Source organism: Anastrepha ludens, chromosome 5, assembly GCF_028408465.1.
Source record: "Anastrepha ludens isolate Willacy chromosome 5, idAnaLude1.1, whole genome shotgun sequence".
NCBI classification, from domain to species: domain Eukaryota; kingdom Metazoa; phylum Arthropoda; class Insecta; order Diptera; family Tephritidae; genus Anastrepha; species Anastrepha ludens.
The window spans coordinates 89166990-89185682 of NC_071501.1; the positions used below are offsets into that span (position 1 = coordinate 89166990).

The 18693-nt window shown below is 40.3% G+C and overlaps 1 protein-coding gene across 5 annotated transcripts in view; it reads left to right on the forward strand.

The window, feature by feature from the left end:
* LOC128865278 (protein bark beetle) overlaps positions 1-18191 on the forward strand; it is a 57113-nt gene extending 38922 nt beyond the window's left edge. For all 5 annotated transcript variants that reach the window (XM_054105443.1, XM_054105446.1, XM_054105445.1 and 2 more), the window contains exons 4-13: positions 39-6301; positions 6410-6621; positions 6691-7046; positions 10001-10126; positions 10349-10375; positions 10847-10944; positions 11464-11707; positions 11777-11903; positions 11984-12205; positions 16385-18191. In XM_054105443.1, the coding sequence (XP_053961418.1) occupies positions 39-6301; positions 6410-6621; positions 6691-7046; positions 10001-10126; positions 10349-10375; positions 10847-10944; positions 11464-11707; positions 11777-11903; positions 11984-12205; positions 16385-17533 (8824 nt within the window). In that variant the 3' untranslated portion in view covers positions 17534-18191. The remainder of the gene's footprint in view (positions 1-38; positions 6302-6409; positions 6622-6690; positions 7047-10000; positions 10127-10348; positions 10376-10846; positions 10945-11463; positions 11708-11776; positions 11904-11983; positions 12206-16384) is intronic.
* Positions 18192-18693: the final 502 nt, after the last annotated feature.

Genomic DNA, 18693 nt, shown 5'->3' on the forward strand with positions numbered 1-18693 from the left:
TTAGTGCCCAAATAAACTTTTCCTTTATACTCGCTTAGTTGGACGCTCGTGGACTATGCCGTCGCTTGTCGCCAAATGGGCTATGCTGGTGGCCACTTTTGGAATTGGGTCGAACGCACACCGGGCTACCATCCACGCCTACTCTACGAGCAGCCGCGCTGCAAAGGTAGCGAGAACACACTATGGGCTTGCGCTTGGTCGTCGCGTCAACTTGGCTCCGGCGTGTGTGACTACCACAACGATATCGGCATACAATGCCGGCCCGTGCACAACACACCGCTCAGCCATTGGCGTGGACTCTACTTCGAGAATGCACCGGCCACCAAGACGCTTGGTAATAATAATATTGTCTATACAGCGCTGTCACAGTCCACCCTCCGCTATGTGGACATTACTTATGCAGGTGTTGGGCGTGACTTTAGCGTCAATTCCGCTGTGGAGGCGATCGGTCTGCCGCCCGTCATGCAACATGTTGTAGTTAGCCATTCGGCCTACACCGGCTTCAATGCGACCTTGCCGCTTGGTGGCTTCGTCATGCAGAACGTAACTGTGCGGAAAAATAATGGCATTGGTGTGTTCGTGAACTCCAGCCAAGGTATGGTGCAATTGGACGGTTGCAATATTGTGCAGAATGTAGCGGATGGCGTCAAGTATGTGGGGCATGATTTGCGCGCCAATGAACGCATGGATCGCGCATCTATCTATGACTTTTGCACGCTGCCCACAACTTCCGGACAAACCTACCCCATTACGCTGTCATTCACGCAAAAATACTACGCCGGCTCAGAGAAGGTGTGCGGCAAATACTTCTTCACGCGTCCAGGCTACCTCCTCACTGTGCACTTCGAATCGTTCATGTTGCGCAATAATGAGACGGCGTCGGTGGAGATCTTCGACGGCACATCGGAAAGCGATCGCATGCTGTTCGCTTGGAAAGCACGCAACTACACGCGTCCGCAGAGTGTTACCAGCAATCGTGAGAAACTCTTCATACGCATACAGGCGGATGCGCGCCAAGAAGTGAATGGCTTTTTACGGCTCACTTCGGGAGATACGCGCGCGTACGACTTGCGCGTTGCGAACTCTGTGGTGGAGGATAATGGTGGGCGTGGCATCGCAATCGACAACATACGCTCCAAGCTGCATGTGCACGGCAGCTTCGTCTCGGGCAATGGGCATGTGTCGGGCGTGCATGTGACCAGCGGCGCGGGCGATGTGAACATTACGAGCAGCAACATCACATTCAATCAGGGTGGAGGCGTCAACATCACTTACTATGGCGGCAATCGTAATATATCGCGTAGCACCATACAAGCGAATAAAGGCTATGGTGTTGCGGTGTGGCTGAATGATACCACCGCGCCAGATCGCGTCGAATACATACCCTTCAACCAGACCACGACTCTAGAATACTCAAAAATTGGCGGCAACTTAGAAACGGGCTTCTTTCACGGCAATTGTTGTCAACCGATTTGGGTGAATATCACCGGCAACAGCTTCAATGGCAGTCTGTACAATGATGTGTTCGTGGAATCCTGCTGGCGGTTCACGCCCAACAAAGAGCCGAATATGCAACTGCAAATTGGGCACAACACTTTTGACTACAGCCAGAAAAATTCAATATTTCTCAGTCCGGCGCTCAATTTGCAAGGCAAAATTGAGTTCAACCACTTTCGTCTGGGCACTTACGGCGCGATATACATACGCAACGACTACATCTTTCAGGAGTTTAATTTCATGCCGGTGCGCCTGTTGATACAGAGTAACTTCTTTCGACGTAACAGCGGCGTTTATGTCGTCTCGCTGGGACTCTCACCCTACAGCACACGCGAGTTGCAGTCGCTGCTTTTCACGCGCAATTTTGTGCGCGACAACAAGATCGCCGAACCCTTCGGGCCGCTGATAGAGGGTAGTGAAGGCAGTGATGGCTCAGGTCGACTCAATCCACGCAGTCGTGTGGCCGCCGCTGTGGTGGTGGCCTCAAGCAATGTGGACATCTACCGCAACATACTGCACAACTTGGACTCGGCCTATGAAGTGGGTTCGCAGCTGAGCGATCAGAGTCAGATAATCAATGCCACTTACAATTGGTTGGGTCACTCGGATGAGAACAAGATTTTCGCGCGTCTCTTCCATCGCAACAATCGCTACAATCTGGCCAAGATACAGTATATACCCTATCTGTTGCACAGCTCGAACCCTGGCTCCACGACAATGATTACCATGTCCACGCTGGTGCCGCGTTTCTCGCAAGAGGGCTCCGATCTGATTGGCGGCGAAATTGATGGTCAAGAAATACTCTACCCCGGCACTTACCGTGTCACAAAGGATATCAACATACGCCCGGGTGGCAAGCTCACGCTACAACCAGGCGTCACCCTCAAATTTGAGCCCAGCGTAGGCATGATGGTTGCCGGCAAGTTAGAGGCGCGCGGTCGTCGGCCAGATGACATATTCTTTACGCTGAAGCGTGAAACTGTCATTGCCATGGATAATTCCACGGACGTAGAGCAGCTTGATGTCGACATTATTGATATCGAGACGGAGTCGATAATAGAGAAAAATGAGCCGCCTCGTGTGCCGGTGCGACTCGTTGGTGGTGCTGGCGATTACGAGGGCCGGCTGCAGGTCTACTTGGATGGCCGCTGGGGCACAGTTTGTGACTATGGTTGGACGGTGCTGAATGCAGCGCTTGTGTGCCACCATCTCGGTTATACGCTGAACCCACGCGACTGGCGTCTGCATCGCTCACAAATGCCCACTGTAGGCGTAACAGAGGATGTGATTGTTTCGAATGTGCGTTGCACCGAGCACGATCTCGACATTACCAAGTGTCATGCGGAGTATTTGACGCGTGGTGAGTTCGAGAATTCATGTACACATGAAAATGATGTGGGCATGCGTTGTTATGAGGGCGCGTGGGCGGGTGTGCGTTTTAGCATGCTGGCCGAGCGCGCAGATCTGCAGTATTTGACCATTGAGAAGGCGGGTCTCTTCGACTACACCACAAACGTCTTTAAGCCGGCCATACAAATGGATTTTGCGCGTCACAATCTCGAGAACGTGCGCGTAGTGGATAACCTGCAAGATGGTTTGGGTGTTATCTACGCAGACATCTACGGCGGCAAGTCGGTGAATAATATCAAAAACTGTGAATTTGTAAGCAATCGTGGCAATGGCATCAGCTTGAAGCAGTTGGATTTGCGCATACAGGGCTCTATAATAAAGAACAATCGCGATAGTGGCATCTTTCATGACCCCGTCATTTCAGCGATCGAACAGAACGAGCTCGGCGGCTGGTTCAAAATGGCTGTTGATTTCAATTACTTCGAAGCCGACTATGATCCTTATGTATTGCCGCGAGATGAGGGACAGATCGACTTGGACACTTGGCAAAATAAGTACATACGCACCGAGCCTGTGCGCGGTGAGTCGATCACGCGCAAGATAGTTGTGCGTTGCCCAGCTGGCTATGTGCTCGGCATACAACTGCTGAATCCCATACAAAACCTTTCCACAGAACACATTTCCATACTCGACTCGCAAACAGAGAATAAGCGCTCCGCTTTGTGGCTGCTCAATCGCGATATAAATGTATTTCCCACGACGAGCAGCAGCTACGGCATCATCATCTACTATGAGAGTGGCGCTAATGCTCTAGGCGGCACCGTATTGCGTTTATCGACCGTGACTGCACCAGTACAAAATATACGCAATAAAGTAGTTAGTGGTCCTGTGCCCACGCTCAGCATACGCTCGACCAAGATACAGAAGAACTTTCGCGGTATTTCGGCCTACTACTACAACCGCTATGTAGGCGATAACGGCGAGTACTATTTGCGCAAGGCGAATGAGTCCATCAAGATTGTGAATTCGGAGATCAGCTCGAACTTTCGCGAGGCTCTGCTGGTGAAGTCACCCTATTGGGATGTGCAGTACAGCAACATTTCTGAGGTCACCATACATGTGAATAGCTCGATGATTACACAAAATGGTCATGGCATTAGGCAGCTCTCGAAGGACTTGCGCTCTTCAAACAATCTCTTCCACTATGTAGTGCAGGACACTACTGTTGAGGACAATGCATCCGGTGGCTTCCAGGTTGAGCTGCCTTACGTTTGGCAATACAACGAGAACTTTACACACAGCGTCTACTTCGCCAACAGCACTTGGCAGCGAAATCGCAACTTCTTCGTCGATGTCACCGGTCACTACACAGTTTTCAATATAACGTCCAATGTGTTCTTAAGCAACCAGTGTCCGCGCAGCCTGATTACACTCGGCGGCATGGAGAAGCGCATCAAGTTTGATTACAATCGCATAGAAAGTAATAACGCAAAGTTCATCGTAGAGCTGCGCGCTGACAGCTTGAGCGAGATACTTGGTGAGGTACCCGCAATAATCGCCTACAATACGATTAAGGGCAACAGCATCGACACTATGGCGGGAAATCTGCGTAATGCACCCATGCGCAGATACAAACCACGTAAAGTACGTCCACAGAATCGTCTGCCCAGTGCTGTTGTGCGTTTGGATGGCATACAAAATGTGAAACTTTATCGCAACTTAATTGCGGAGAATCAAATGGACTACAATTTGGTGGCGGGTGTGCGCTCTGCACGTTTAAATAACTACTTTTACGCAACGGAGAACTGGTGGGGATCGAAGGACGCCAAGTATATTGAGTCGAAGATATTCGATTTCGATACTTGGAATGATCATGCGGACGTCATTTATCAGCCCTTCCTCATTGAGGACAGTTTCGATGCGAGCGTCTCGCTGATCGATGAACATGACGAGACTATCGACCTCAGCAGTTGGTCGGGAGGACGCATTTACAAAGATCTCACGCTACGCAAGCGTCCTGAGCCATATCGCATACTCGCCGACATCACTGTAATGCCGGGTGTCACACTCTCGATACAACATGGCGTGCAGATCGAGTTCGAGCCAAATGTGGGCATTCTTGTGTTGGGCACTCTAAGCGCCATCGGCTATCGTGAGTCGGAAATTGTAATGCGCCCATTCTTTAATGGCTCGCATGAGTCGTATACATTGCTCACAAAGCGCGCTGTGGAGGATCTGAGTCAGTCGCAGGCATACGATTCTATTCGACTTTGCACTAACGCACAGAACTGCACCGTGAGTCCGCAACTCTCATTTGACAGCATCAACGAAGGCTTTCTCGAGTACTTCAACCACACCACCTTGCAATGGGTGCCCATTTGTGATAGCCGTTTCACCGAACGGAATGCGCAAGTTGTGTGCCGTGAGCTCGGTTTTGATCCGCTCAATGTGTATTATGGACATGATCGCCGCATTGAGTACCACACTAATTCGTTGACGCGCATTTGGACGTGGGTGCAACCGCTCGAGTGTCGTGGTGATGAGTTGCGCATGGAGGATTGCGCAGAACGCTTGAATGGACAAGTTTATGGACGTAGGCATGAATGCCGTTGGGACGATGTGTTTGTGTTTGTGAGCTGCAACAGCGCGCCGGAGGATCAGGTGTACTGGGGTGGCATACGCTTCGCCAACTCGGACTTTGAGGAGAATCAATACGGGCATCGTTTCCACGATAGTCTTTCCCATGGACCTATCGGCAATCGGGAGAGTCATTTGGAGTTTATACGTATTGAAAATGCTGGCATTCTGCACAATCAGAAATCGGCTGCCATACAAGCGATACACAAGAGTCCAACCATACGTTCGGTGACGCTCGTCAATTCTGCGCATCATGGCGTCAATTATATAGCACCGAGTGGCACAATGAATCTAAATTTGCTGAATGTTAGTAGCGCCTTTGGAGCGGGCATCAATATACTCTCGTTGACCGGAGAGGGTCGCGAAAGTGATGAGTCTAGTTTTACGCCACTCAAAGACTTGGACATACCATACAAACTCTTTTCGTTGGTTGACATTTGCGATCCCCAGAAAGTGCTAACCGTGGAGGAACGGCTGCTGGTCTACTACAAGTACGACAATAATCCCGTCAATTGCGTCAAGATATTCACTTCACTGTATCGCGCCAAACCGATCGGTTTCCGTTTGCTGCAATCGAACTTGTTCAATCATTCGAAGGAGTATGGACGCACGGATGTGATACGTCTCTTCGATGGCGACATCTACAATGTAACCTCACGTTTCTTGGGCAAAATTGAATGGGATAGCGGCAATCAGCGAAAGTTTTTCAAGACTGAGAGTCCAACGCTGAGTCTGCAATTGATGGCAAGTGGCGCGCCAGAATATCATGGCTTCATAGCGGAAATCGTAACGGTGCCCATATCGACTTTGGGACAATGTGAGTAGCGAAAAATCGATTTGTCGAAAGGGAATCCTCAAATTCTCTACATTTTTTTTTGGTTTTTGCGATTACTAAAAATTGACTCATGATAATTTTTGCTTCCAGTTCGCGATGCTCTGCACAACGTCACTTACTCACACATTTCAGGCGCTGTGAAAGGTGCGATCACTTATGCATCCGCTGGTGAGGTCACGCCCACACTCACACTCACCTCCAACCGCATAGAGCGTAATTGCCAACAGTTGTATGGAAATTTCTCCACCTGCAAGTCGGCGCTCAGCATCGATGTGCAAAATATGCATTCGCTTTACTTTATGGTACATTTTTGAGGCGTAACTATATTTTTGTTCGCCACTTATTTTAATTCCATTTATTTCGCCTTGCAGAATAACTTAATCAAGGACAATCAGGGCGGTCTTAGGATACGTGCCGACTCACGCGGCTCAGCCACCTCACTACGCGGTTTCATACATCACAATTTATTCTTCCGCAATCGCAATCGTCCCGCATTGTACGTGGAGGGTCGTCAGTCGTCTCCGTATCAAGAGATTGAGTTGTATCGCAATTACTTCGCGCAGAACAAAGCTGGCTTCGAAGATGTCATCAAGCTACGTCAAGTGGTCTCCAATTTCAGTTACAATTTCGTGCACAGCAATGTGGGTGGCCGGATTGTGGAGATATCGGGCTTTGAGAAAGTGCGTTTGCCCATCTATCAGACGACCTCGCATAATGGATTTTACAGGTAAGAGGGAAGGGGTACCGAATCCTAAATATTTAACGAGTTCAAATGAGTCGCAAAATATGTTGTTGAATGCATTCACTGGTATTTCTGGTGTCTGGAATTCTCAGTAGGCTTTTTTAAATTTAAGTTTATAAAAAATACTTCGTTCTGAAAATCACGCTTTTGAAACCCAAAGTTATGAGATACGGACTATGTAGGTCATTTGTTTCATAGACATTTTTGGGTCTGCTCAAGTGCGCGATGTTTTTGGAAGGGCCAGGATCCAAAGATCTCTCGCAAAAGCCAAGAGATGTGGTTGCGAACAAAGTAGAAGAAATAAAGGTTGTTTTGGTAGTTCTGGTTGGTTGGTTGAAGAGGTTGAAGTGATGAGTCTCCAAAAATCCAATTAGTGCCTCCGCACCATTTTGTCGCCACATTCTCTCAATTTATAGTTAGTCTAAGACTAATTTTGCGGTCGCCGTAGACGATTGCCTTGGTGCGTGACTATCGTTCGGACTATCCAATGTCGAATTCTTGGATATGAAACAGCAAATGATAGAAACAGTTGTTTTGTCTCGCGCCAGACATTGGCAAACCTCCGAGTGTATATCTGCCACGATAGTCTGTGCGATTCGGAAACTTTATACGATTGTTTACGTCTATACCACCCAGCTCTTTGAGGTTTTCAACAAGCGGTTCTCGATTCTCTCTTATCAAGACAAATTTTTAATAGCGTTACCACCTTTAAAAGTCTAAAATTAATTGAATAAGTTAAGAAAAATATTGCAATAAGGGGATTGAATGAAAGGTGTTCAGGAGGCTTTAATTCTGAAAACTTTTTGAATAGGATTGCCAACTCTCTGAAAAATATATTATAGTAACAATAATTAAAGAACTTAAGCTACTGGCAATTTCGTGCCACCCAAAAAATGTTGCATTTTCATTACCCTTTACATTTTTCATGTTCGATTCCAAAATAATTTTAGTCCGGTGGAAAAATTGTGTGTTCGATTTTAAAAATGCCACATACAACGAAGGCAATAGAGACGAATGTTCTCGCTTGAGAAGCTTCGTTGTTGTTGTAGCAGCATAAACAATTCCCATACATATACGGGGAATGCATCTGGAGTGACAGTCCTTGGCTGCATATAAATCCGGCTCGTTTCCTTAACGCAGAACTGACTGTCGTGGCAACGTTAAGAATCTTTGTTAGGAGAGTTGGTTGCTTTGAAAATCAACTGACTGCTTTAAACGTTAATATTAAGAAGTATGGGTGTCAGACAAGGATAGATACATAGTCGCAGTGTTTTGTGCTTTTTTGTGAGTAAGCAAACATTAAACAATTTGCTCTTCATTTTTTCCTAGAAACCAAAACCCCATAAGTTTACATATTGAAGATTACATTTTGAGATCAAACGAAAGGTGTTCAAGAAAACTTAAGTTCAGACATATTTTTAAATAGGGTTGCCATTTATCTTAATTTTCAAATTGTTTAAATAAGTTAAGTATGGAACATTCTATGCAATACTTTTATGGAATGAAGGGAGTTAAATGAGGCTTTAATTCTTTAAACTTTTTAATAGGGTTGTCCCCTCTCTGAAAAAAAAATTATAACAATAATTTCAGAAATTAAGTTAAGTTTTAAGTTCAAAGTTTACATTATAAGGACTAATGTGATGTAAAGAAAGGCGTTCAAGAAAACTTAAATTCAGACAAATGATTAATAGGGTTGCCATCTATCTCATAATAAAAATTAAATTAGTAAGGGAGTTAAACGAAAGATGTTTAAGAATAATTTAATCCAGGAAAAAATATGTGCAGGGTTGCCACCTTTATTGTTTTCTTTTTCTTTTCTGTAATGAGGGCACTCAAGACGTTAGCAAACAAGGACCAATAAATCAAAAATTTGTTATTAATTTTATTTATATTAATTAGTTAAAACACAAATTACAAAATTAGTTTGAAATTAAAAAAAAAATTATATTACAAGTATAAGAATTTAATAAAAAGTTAGATATAGTAAATAGATTGGATTTGAAGCTCGACCAAACCCAGTTCCCTTATTAAACTTAACATAGAGCTGGATTGGGCTGAGCGTACGTGCCTCTCTTCTGACTGCAATAGGCCGAGATGTCTCAAACATTCTCCGCGCTGTAGCGCTGCTTCCAAAGAGAAGGTATATTGGAGTCCCCAGAGATTGGTCGCAGGGACACGATAAGAGCCAGTGGACCACTTTCCAATCCTGTGCAAATGACTGCGCAATCTGCAATGGCCTGTGCGAATTCCCGTGAGCTTTCTCAGTTTATCTTTCGGGAGGGTTATGAGTTTTCTAAACCGCTTTTCCCAATAAGGATTTCGCTTGGCGTAGCCCCATAATTTGGTGTCAGCTAGCCTCCTTTAGATTTATCACATAACTCCTCAGTTCTTCCTTCATGGTGTGTTGTCCCATAGCATGGAAGGGATCAATTCCTATTATTGGTGAGGCCACAGTCTCTTTCGCCAATGCGTCCGCTACTTCGTTTCCAGTTATATCACTATGTGCTGGGACCCAAATAACCCGTTACTAACGAATTCAGTTTCTCGGTACACTCAACGACCAGTGAGGACTTAACCCCGCAGGATGACAGTAACTTGAGTGCCGCTTGGCTGTCGTTCAGAATTGTAATTGGACCATTCCGGAGATTTCTGTCTAAATTATTCTCTGCACATAGACTGATGGCATACACCTCTGCTTGGAAGATGCTTGGAAAACTACGCAAAGGCACAGAGCGCTTGGTTCTGGGATCATAAGTTTCAACACCTATGTCTAGAAACTACATAAAATTTTATATTGAGGCTAAACTTTACTATAAATATAATTTACCTTTTTATTTTTTCATTTTTAAGCTCGGTAGAGTGCTACCTGGTACTACTTATACCAAATAAAGGCAAGCAAAAATTGTTTTATTATTATTATTTTTTCTTTTTTTGAACAGCAACGTCGCTACAAATTGGATGGGTCGCGCCACGGTTGTCGCCGGTACAGCGGGCCAGCAGTATGTGGACAATATATTTGAGAATCCCGAAAACGATTACGAAATGATAACGGTGAACAACTCAATGTAAGTAGAATGAGAGCGTACGAGAGTAATGAAAACTTTGCCTTCGAATTTTCTATTACACGAACATTTTTTCAACTTTAACCACTCAAAAATTCACATATTTATAAACCTACTTCAAACTGATGCCTCTTCTATTTTTAACCCTTTTTATTACACCTTTACCTGCTATGCGCCTGAACTATGCATGACCGTTTACTCACACACCCGTTACTCTAACTGTAGTTTGAATGTTGATTATGTGATCAATAGGTAAGTGCAAGAAAATGTAAAGAAGCTTTAGAAAATTTATCGAAGATTTTCAATTTATGTACATGGTGGTTCAACGGCTGGTTCATTTTTAAAACGCTGGTAGTCACTTCGAGCTAAAAAAATAGGAGAAATTAAAATGAAATAAAAAATAAAGTTAAATTTTGAGAGTAATATTACAGCGACATAATTTAGAGAAGCTTTGAGAGAGTTTTTGTAAACAAATATAAAGAGTAAGGTTAGGTTAAATTAATGCAAATATGAAAAACAAATAAAAAATTTAAGAAATAAAAGAGTGGCCTGTAAACAAAAAAATTTAAGCAAACCTCTAAAATGGTGTCAGCACAACGAGTGATTCTAGCAAATTCGTCAAGTGCCAATTAAAAAAAAAAACACCAACCGATGACCCACCCTTTAGTTAGCAAAACAGATAACTAGCGAATTTAAATAATAATTTTCTATTCCCTTCCTTAGCACCATTGAACTCTGGCGCTCAAAGATCGATGCTAGACACAACTATTGGAGCTACAACAACACAATATCGGTGCAGTCTCGCATACGCGATAAATCAGGTGGGTCTAGGCTATTAAATTTTTATTATAAATTAAAAATAAAAAATACTGCTAACTTTTAATTATAAATAAAAAATTAATTATAAATAAAAAAATTAAATATTATTCACTTTTAATTATAAATGGAAAGTAAAAAAATACTATTAACTTTTAATTACAATATAAATAAAAAAATTAAAAACTATTACATTTTAATTATAAATTAAAAATAAAAAAATACTATAAAATTTTAATTATAAATTAAAAATAAAAAAAAACTATTAACTTTTAATTATAAATTAAAAATAAAAAAATACTATAAAATTTTAATTATAAATAAAAAAGGAAATACTATTTATTAAATTTTAATTATAAATAATATAAAAAAATTAAATAAAATAAAAAATTAAATACTATACAATTTTAAATAATTTAATTAATGTTAGAAATATAATTATAAGTCTACAAAGGCCTTTTGCTCCACTAAGTTTCAAATTCGAAATGTTTGTTATAAGCAAAAATCGCTTCTCTCCCCCACAGACGATCCTCTCTTACTCGAAGTGCAGGCGTTGCCATTCCAAATGAACAACCTCACCATACTCGACGGCAAATGTCCACCTGGTTGGGCGCTGGTGCATGACACCTGCTTTATTTATGTGGGCGCGCCTTTGACCTTCCATGAGGCGCGCGCTTTCTGTCGCAGCGAGAACTCCACGATGCCTTTCATACGCACGGACAGCACAACTTTGTGGAGGTATTTGCAGGGTCAAATGCGGCACTTGAAGTGAGTTGAAAGAGTTCAAAAATAAAATAAAATAAATTAATTATAAATTTCACTAACCGTAATTTGCAGATATCCGGAGAAGGTGTGGATACAAGACTTCAATTACATCGATCGGTGCACGAGCTTTGCCTTCACCACCACTGAAGTGGAGGATTGCAACAATGAGATGGGTTTCATTTGTGAAACTGATCCAAGGGTAGGCGTAGTGGCGTTTTTACTACGCAGCGAGTTTTATTAATACTTTGTGTATTTTGTTTCGCCCTCTCTCGCATGCAGGTCATTATCGATCCACTATCTTGGCGCGCTGACATTTTCGCGATCAGCATAATTTCGGCCTTTATTTTGGCCATCATTTTGCTGATTATGGTCGCCTTTTGTTGGTATGCCAAATCGAAGCATCGACAAGTGCAACGCTTGGAGCGCAGAAATAGTATACGACAGAGCTTGAGAAGCTTGAATAGCATCGATCAGCAGGGATCGTTGCGTCGTCGAAACTTTGTATGATTATTATATGTTTATTAGTCTAATTTTTATTTAGCTGATTAGTCTTTGGTAAATGCTTATTAGTTTATTTATAATATCATTTATTTATTTATTGAAGTTAGTATTTGTAGGCCGCGAACAAATTTAGCACTTCAACATTTTGAGCAATTTTTATTATTTTTGTCTTTTATTTGTTTTTTTTTTTGTTTTACTTTATTTTTAGAAAACAAAAACATATAAAAAAATAGTAAAATTTGCTAAAACAAAACACAAAAAACCATATAAATTTAAATTTTTAACTTAAGAAAATATCAGAAAAATTCGAAATATGAGAAAAATTCTTAATCAAAATCAGAATTAAAAAAGGAACCTTCGATACTTAGTTTTAAAGCTCATTTAATTTTATATAATGGGATGAAAGTTTGAAGTCTTCAGAAGGTCCTGTTCATTTTTAATAATTTTTTCATTTTCTCCTTCTAACAAATCCATAACATTTTTTTTTTTTTGCTCTCAAAAATACTCAACACCATCAAAACAAAAAATTTACAAAAATCTACCAGAATTTGAGCCACTTTAAGCGTGATTTTTATTGGACTAAAATTGAATTAAAATTTTAAAAAAATTGCGTACCCAATTTTTTTTTTTATAAATTCCAATTAAAAATTAAATTTTTTTTATAAGTTTGCATTGCATAACAAAAATCCATATAAGTCTAAAATTTTCACTTAAAAAAAAAATCAGAAAAAATCGACAAAAAAAATTAAAACTTTTAAATTTAAAAACTTGTATTCAAAATTAAAAAGAGAAATTTAGTTTAAAGTTTGTAGAAGATCTTATGGATTTTTAACATTTCTTCCACTTTCTCCATGTAAAAAATTCAAAAATATTTTTTTTTACCGAAAAAATACTTAACACAATCAGGAAAAAAAATTATCAAAAATCAAACAGAATTTTGAGACGCTTAAACTTACTTTTTAGTGACTAAAATTGAATGGGTCTCAAAATTGCGTACCAATTTTTCTTTTTACAAGTTCCGATTAAAAATTAATAATTTTTTTGCTTTTTTTTTTAATAGCTCATTGCATGCAATAAAAAAACCACATAATTCTCTTTATTTAACTTTGAATCTATTGAATAGCAAAAAACCATATAATTCCAAATTTCTAACGTTAAGCAAAATTCAGAAAAATTCGATAAATTTACAAAATTTTTTGTCAGAATTAAAAAAAGAATTTTGGGTGCTCAATTTTACAGCCCATTTAGTTTTAGTATAAGGGAGTCACCAGAAGGTCCTTTTCATTTTTAATATACATTTTTTTTTTCTTCATATTCTCAGTATGAAAAATCGACAAAACAAATTGTTTATGGAAAAAATAAGCAACGAAAATTTTGAATTCAATTTTTTTTATTCGACGGTGTTGCATTTTCCCCATTAATCCACAAAAATTTTTTTTGTATCGAAAAAATACGCAACACCATCCGGGTGTAAAATTATTAAAAATCAATCATAATTTTGAGAGACTTTAAACTTGCATTTTATTGACAAAAATTGAATGTGTTTTAAAACTGCGTACCCATTTTTTTTTTATAAATTCCAAATAAAAATTAAAATTTTTATTTATTTAATTTTTTTCAATCACTCACTACCTAACAAAAAAAACCACATAAATTTAAATTTCTAACTTTAAATAAAAATCAGAAAAATTCGACAAAATTTCATCAGAATTTCAGAATTAAAAATGAAATTTGGTTACTCAGTTTTATAGCCCATTTAATTTTTTTATAGTAGAGTGAAAGTTTGAAGTTTGTAGAAAATCTGGCTGATTTTTAATAATTTTTTTTTTTTAATTTTCTGAATATAACAAATCCACAAAAACTTTTTTTATGGAAAAAAAGACCATACGAAAAAAAAATTATCAAAAAATTAACCATAATTTTGAGCCACTTTAAACCTACTTTTTATTTTACTAAAATTGCATGGGTTGTAAAACTGCGTAAGCAATTTTTTTTTAATTCTGAATACATTTTTTTGAAAATTTCTAGAAAATCTCTCAAATTTTTATAAATCTTGTACAAATTTAAAAATTGAATTAATAAGGTCTCTATTATAGAATGAGCTACATTTTTATAAAAAAATAATTAAAATAAAAAAAAAATAGTCGAAATTTATCAAAATGCTGAGGTGCTATATTTTTTTCTCGGACTGTATATATGGACAATTATGGAAAGTTTCGCAAATAGCGGTGCTGCTCCTTGATATTCAGTGAATGTTGACAGAATTAGTTTTTGAGTTTATGTCATTTTAGAGGTTTATTTTTTTTTTTTGTTTTTTGTGTCAAAATCAGTCTTTCCACTATGAATTCTCTGCCAATATTTTCGTTAACATATCCTAACTTTTCATTATAAAAGTATTGTGGCAATTTCCACTCTCGTCCCAATCGAATCACCTCTAACATGACATCATTCATGTCCTTTTGAAGGTTTATTAATTTTTTTTGTTTCCAAACAACTCTTTACTTTCAATTCTCTTCCCATGTTTTCATGAACATAACCTAACTTTTCATTCTAAAGGTATTGTGAGAGCTTAGTTTTCTCTCACCCCCTGTCGCATCACCTCTAAAGTGACATCACGGCCAAGTTACTCTCAAAATTTCATTTCGATTTGAGCCCACCCTCTTTTCAGTTTCTGCTCACAAGTTTGTGATTCGGCTGCTAAGTTAGTGCTTGATTAGCTTAGCGAGAACTTGAAAGACAGACTCTAAACTAAAAGCTCCCAACTCATAGTACCACTCGAATTAGAAAATTGGTTGACTAATTTTCCAGTCAGATCCTGCACTCGAGTTTTATCTGCCTGTGTCATATTCTAAAATTCTCATCAGACTTATGATTACGAATAATTTCCGTGATGTACTCTTAAAAGCTGAAATTGAAACTTGAAAAGTCGGGCCAAGAAGTACCGAGAGATTTGGTAACTAATAAAATAGTCAGGCTAAAAATTCAATTGTACTCAAAGCACTGGAAAGTGAAAGGGTAGATAGTCAAGGGGGAGTGGAGAGAAGTTACACAGAGAAAGAGTTATGATAAAAAAGAAACAGAGACAGAAACAGAAACAGAGACAGATATAGGTAGTCTTGTGAGAACTTTCCAGCTTCTTTGTAAATCTGAAAATATCCTCCAGTTTGAGAGAACGAATATTACTCATTCTCATGACATGCCTTAGTAAAGGCAGGCCACTTAAAGAGAAAATGCTCAGTGCTATCCGCCTCCTCTAAGCAAGACAAGCAAATCGGGTACTCATTGATTCGACTGGTGGTCATAAGCTGACCCCATGAGTTGTATCCTGTAATAATACTGACCATCAACCGAACGTCTTTTCTTCCAAGTTTTTAAAAAAAAAGGTCGACATGCAACTAACTAACTTATACACTAAAACTCACTTCTAGGCGTTTGGTGACCCATATGACTCACAGTTGTGCAGAGCTGTTAAACGAGGCGAATGTCACTGCTTTTACTAGCCTGCTCGGCAGTAGACTAACTGTTCGCGATAGCAATGGTTGTCCTAAGCTATTTTGGAGCCTCAGCGTTCAGTAAATAAACCAAAAAGCAAAAAAATAAAGCAAGTTTTTACAACCCTCTCAATATTAACTCTTCACATCATCTCCATACAACCGAACTCGGCTTATAAGGAACTGTGGTTTAAGCACAGATACTTCGCGTTGATACTTCCTCTCCATAGGATAACAAAGAGATAACGAAGAGAAACTGTCTCATCTAACACCCCTCTTCCTCTGAACCCAACCTGTCGAAACAGTATGTTTCCTGGGCCCATCTTTAGATGAGCTAGACGAAGACGACCGGTGATTTACCTCACGCTGACGGGGCTTGTATTACTGCTACAACCACAACCGAAACCGTCTTCAAAATAAAAAAACAATCCAAATTATTCGCTTGATGTCCACGAAATACCATTAGTTATCATTTTAGTCTTCTGTAATATTGGTTTTGTCAGATAACACAATTAAGTTGAGGTTCCATTAAGTATTAAATTTTAATTTAGAAAATCAATTTAACCTGAAAATTAGCCATTACATACTTTGATTTGATATTTTTTTTCGCACTTCCTTTATTTTTATTTATCATTTCGTTTCGCCACCTCTTTTATTTTCTTCCACGCCAATTTCCTTGGCTCATTAGAATATGTCCACGTCGACTGGCACGCTCTCTAAACCGCTGGGTCAAGACTACAAAATGATGGGCAACGGCTCAATCGACTCCATGGACAAAAGCGTGCTCAGCTCGGACGGCAGCTTTGAGGGTTACGACAATCAAACCGCGCATCCCGGTGAATATCAGAAACCGAATTACAACGAATATGTTAGTCAGCATGCGCTCAAAGGCGTCAATGGGACTAGCAAAGCGAATGAACCATACAAAATTGCCACAATCGGCTCCGTCTCAAAAGCGTCCACAGCACGCGGCCGCACTGCACGACTGCCAGACACATTCGAGCTCTCCTACCGCAATGAAGGTTTCCGCGACAACTCGACCTACGCCAGCACGCTCAACAATTCGGTGGCCACGAGCATTGCCGAAGATACGCCCATCATACACCAGACAGATGTCGAGGACGTGAACTCGGATTACTATGGCAACGCAAGCACTTTACCGCTACACAGTGGCGGTGGCAATGAGAGTCTCTCATTCCTGCATGAATTGAAACAAAATCTACCACCACCCGCCTACAATAAGCCGCATGGACAAAGTCACAGCAGTTTCCTGCCAAGTGGTAGTGGTGGCAACGCCGCTACTGGCAATGGGAAGGTGCGTCCCACCAGCAGTTCACAATTAAGCAATGACTCGCATTCGAGTACACTGCCGTATGAGCAGAAAATCGATAATATCAACTTTACGCCTGTATCACAAAAGGCTGAAGAAATGCCGCTATTCCGCCATGAAGCAGCAGCTGCTGCAGGCAGCGGCCTACCAACGCCGCCACCCGATATGCGACGCCCCGATTCCTATTACACTGCGGTGCGTAGCAGTAAGGCGCAGCCGCAATTGGCGCGTATGGCAGCGCCACCGCCTGCAATAAAGGCGGGCGTGTCTGCATCTAAAAAGCCGGGTCAGTCGAAGCCTGGGTCGACTGGGTTGCCCCAAATCCACAGCCAGAATGGCAAACGTCCAAAGACTGTTTATCAAACTGCCAGTCCCGAACCGACGGCATACCATCGCTCCAGATCGGAGGCACTGCTAGAGACGGATTTTGATGATGAATCGCCGAGCATGGTGCCGCTTAGCACGAATAATCGTAGCTATAGCCAGCCGTTGGAGACGGCGATGTAGAGGCGAGATGTGAATCGAACGAAGATATGAAGAAGAAGATATGAAGAAGAAAACGAAGTTAATGAAGTACCGTATAAAGACACCCACATGCAAAATAAAATATATCATCACAAGCATCACACATTACACCTCTTTTTTACCGTTACAATTAACATTACAAAATACGAGTACATGTATTGCCTAATTTAAGCGCTTGAGAAAACAAACTAAATAATAATTTTTGTAGCATAGAAACCAAGTTAAGTACTTTCGATCTACGATCAACGATTCTGTATGCCTTAAAGCTACTATAGCTAGCCGAATGTTTAGCGAGTAAATAAAATAAGTATTTAATTAATAAAATAAAAATTAATATATATTAAAATAAAAGTCGCGCTTTTGCTTAAGGAGATTAAAAAATACAAGTAAAAAACCGAAGCTATACAAATAAAAAATAAGAAAACGTATTAATCGGAAAATCGTTTCAGTTCTTAAGTAATCAATCGATCCATCCATTAGCCGTAAGTTGTCATACTATAAGATCGCATAACTGTACATTCAATTATAGAGTTTCATGTACATAAATGTAATTATAATAAATCTACAAATAATTCCAAGTGTTCAATGCTAAATCTGCATATGTATGTGTGTGCTTAGATATTGATTTTTATTAATTACTGTAGTGTTCAATAAATATTTTAGTTTTCAAAACAAAATTTTTCAATTCGAAAGTGAGGCTTCCATCTCCATCTGGCACTGCTGAAACCTGGTTTGCAAATGTAGACTACCCAGCAAAGTAAAAGAAATATTTTCGTGAACTTTATGCGACTTGATGGAGCGGATCAGTTTTCGTCGAACATCATACTAGGTTGTTCAATAAGTTTTGCAGTTCGATAAAAAAACACAATTTTATGGTTTAAAATACGCTTTTCTAAGCAGTATAGTCTCCCTAAACACCAATACACTGGTTCCAACGAGATTCCAATTTATGAATTCCATCCCAGAAGTGAGAATCTGCAAAGAGAAGGACTACAAAATCCGCTTCCACAGCTGTTATGACCCCACCATTTCCTGAAAAACGCTTTCCACGCATGCATTTTTTAGGTCTAGAAACAGTTGAAAGTCGCTAGTGGCAAAATCTGGTGAGTACGGCGGAAGCTCCAACAATTCGAACTTTGATT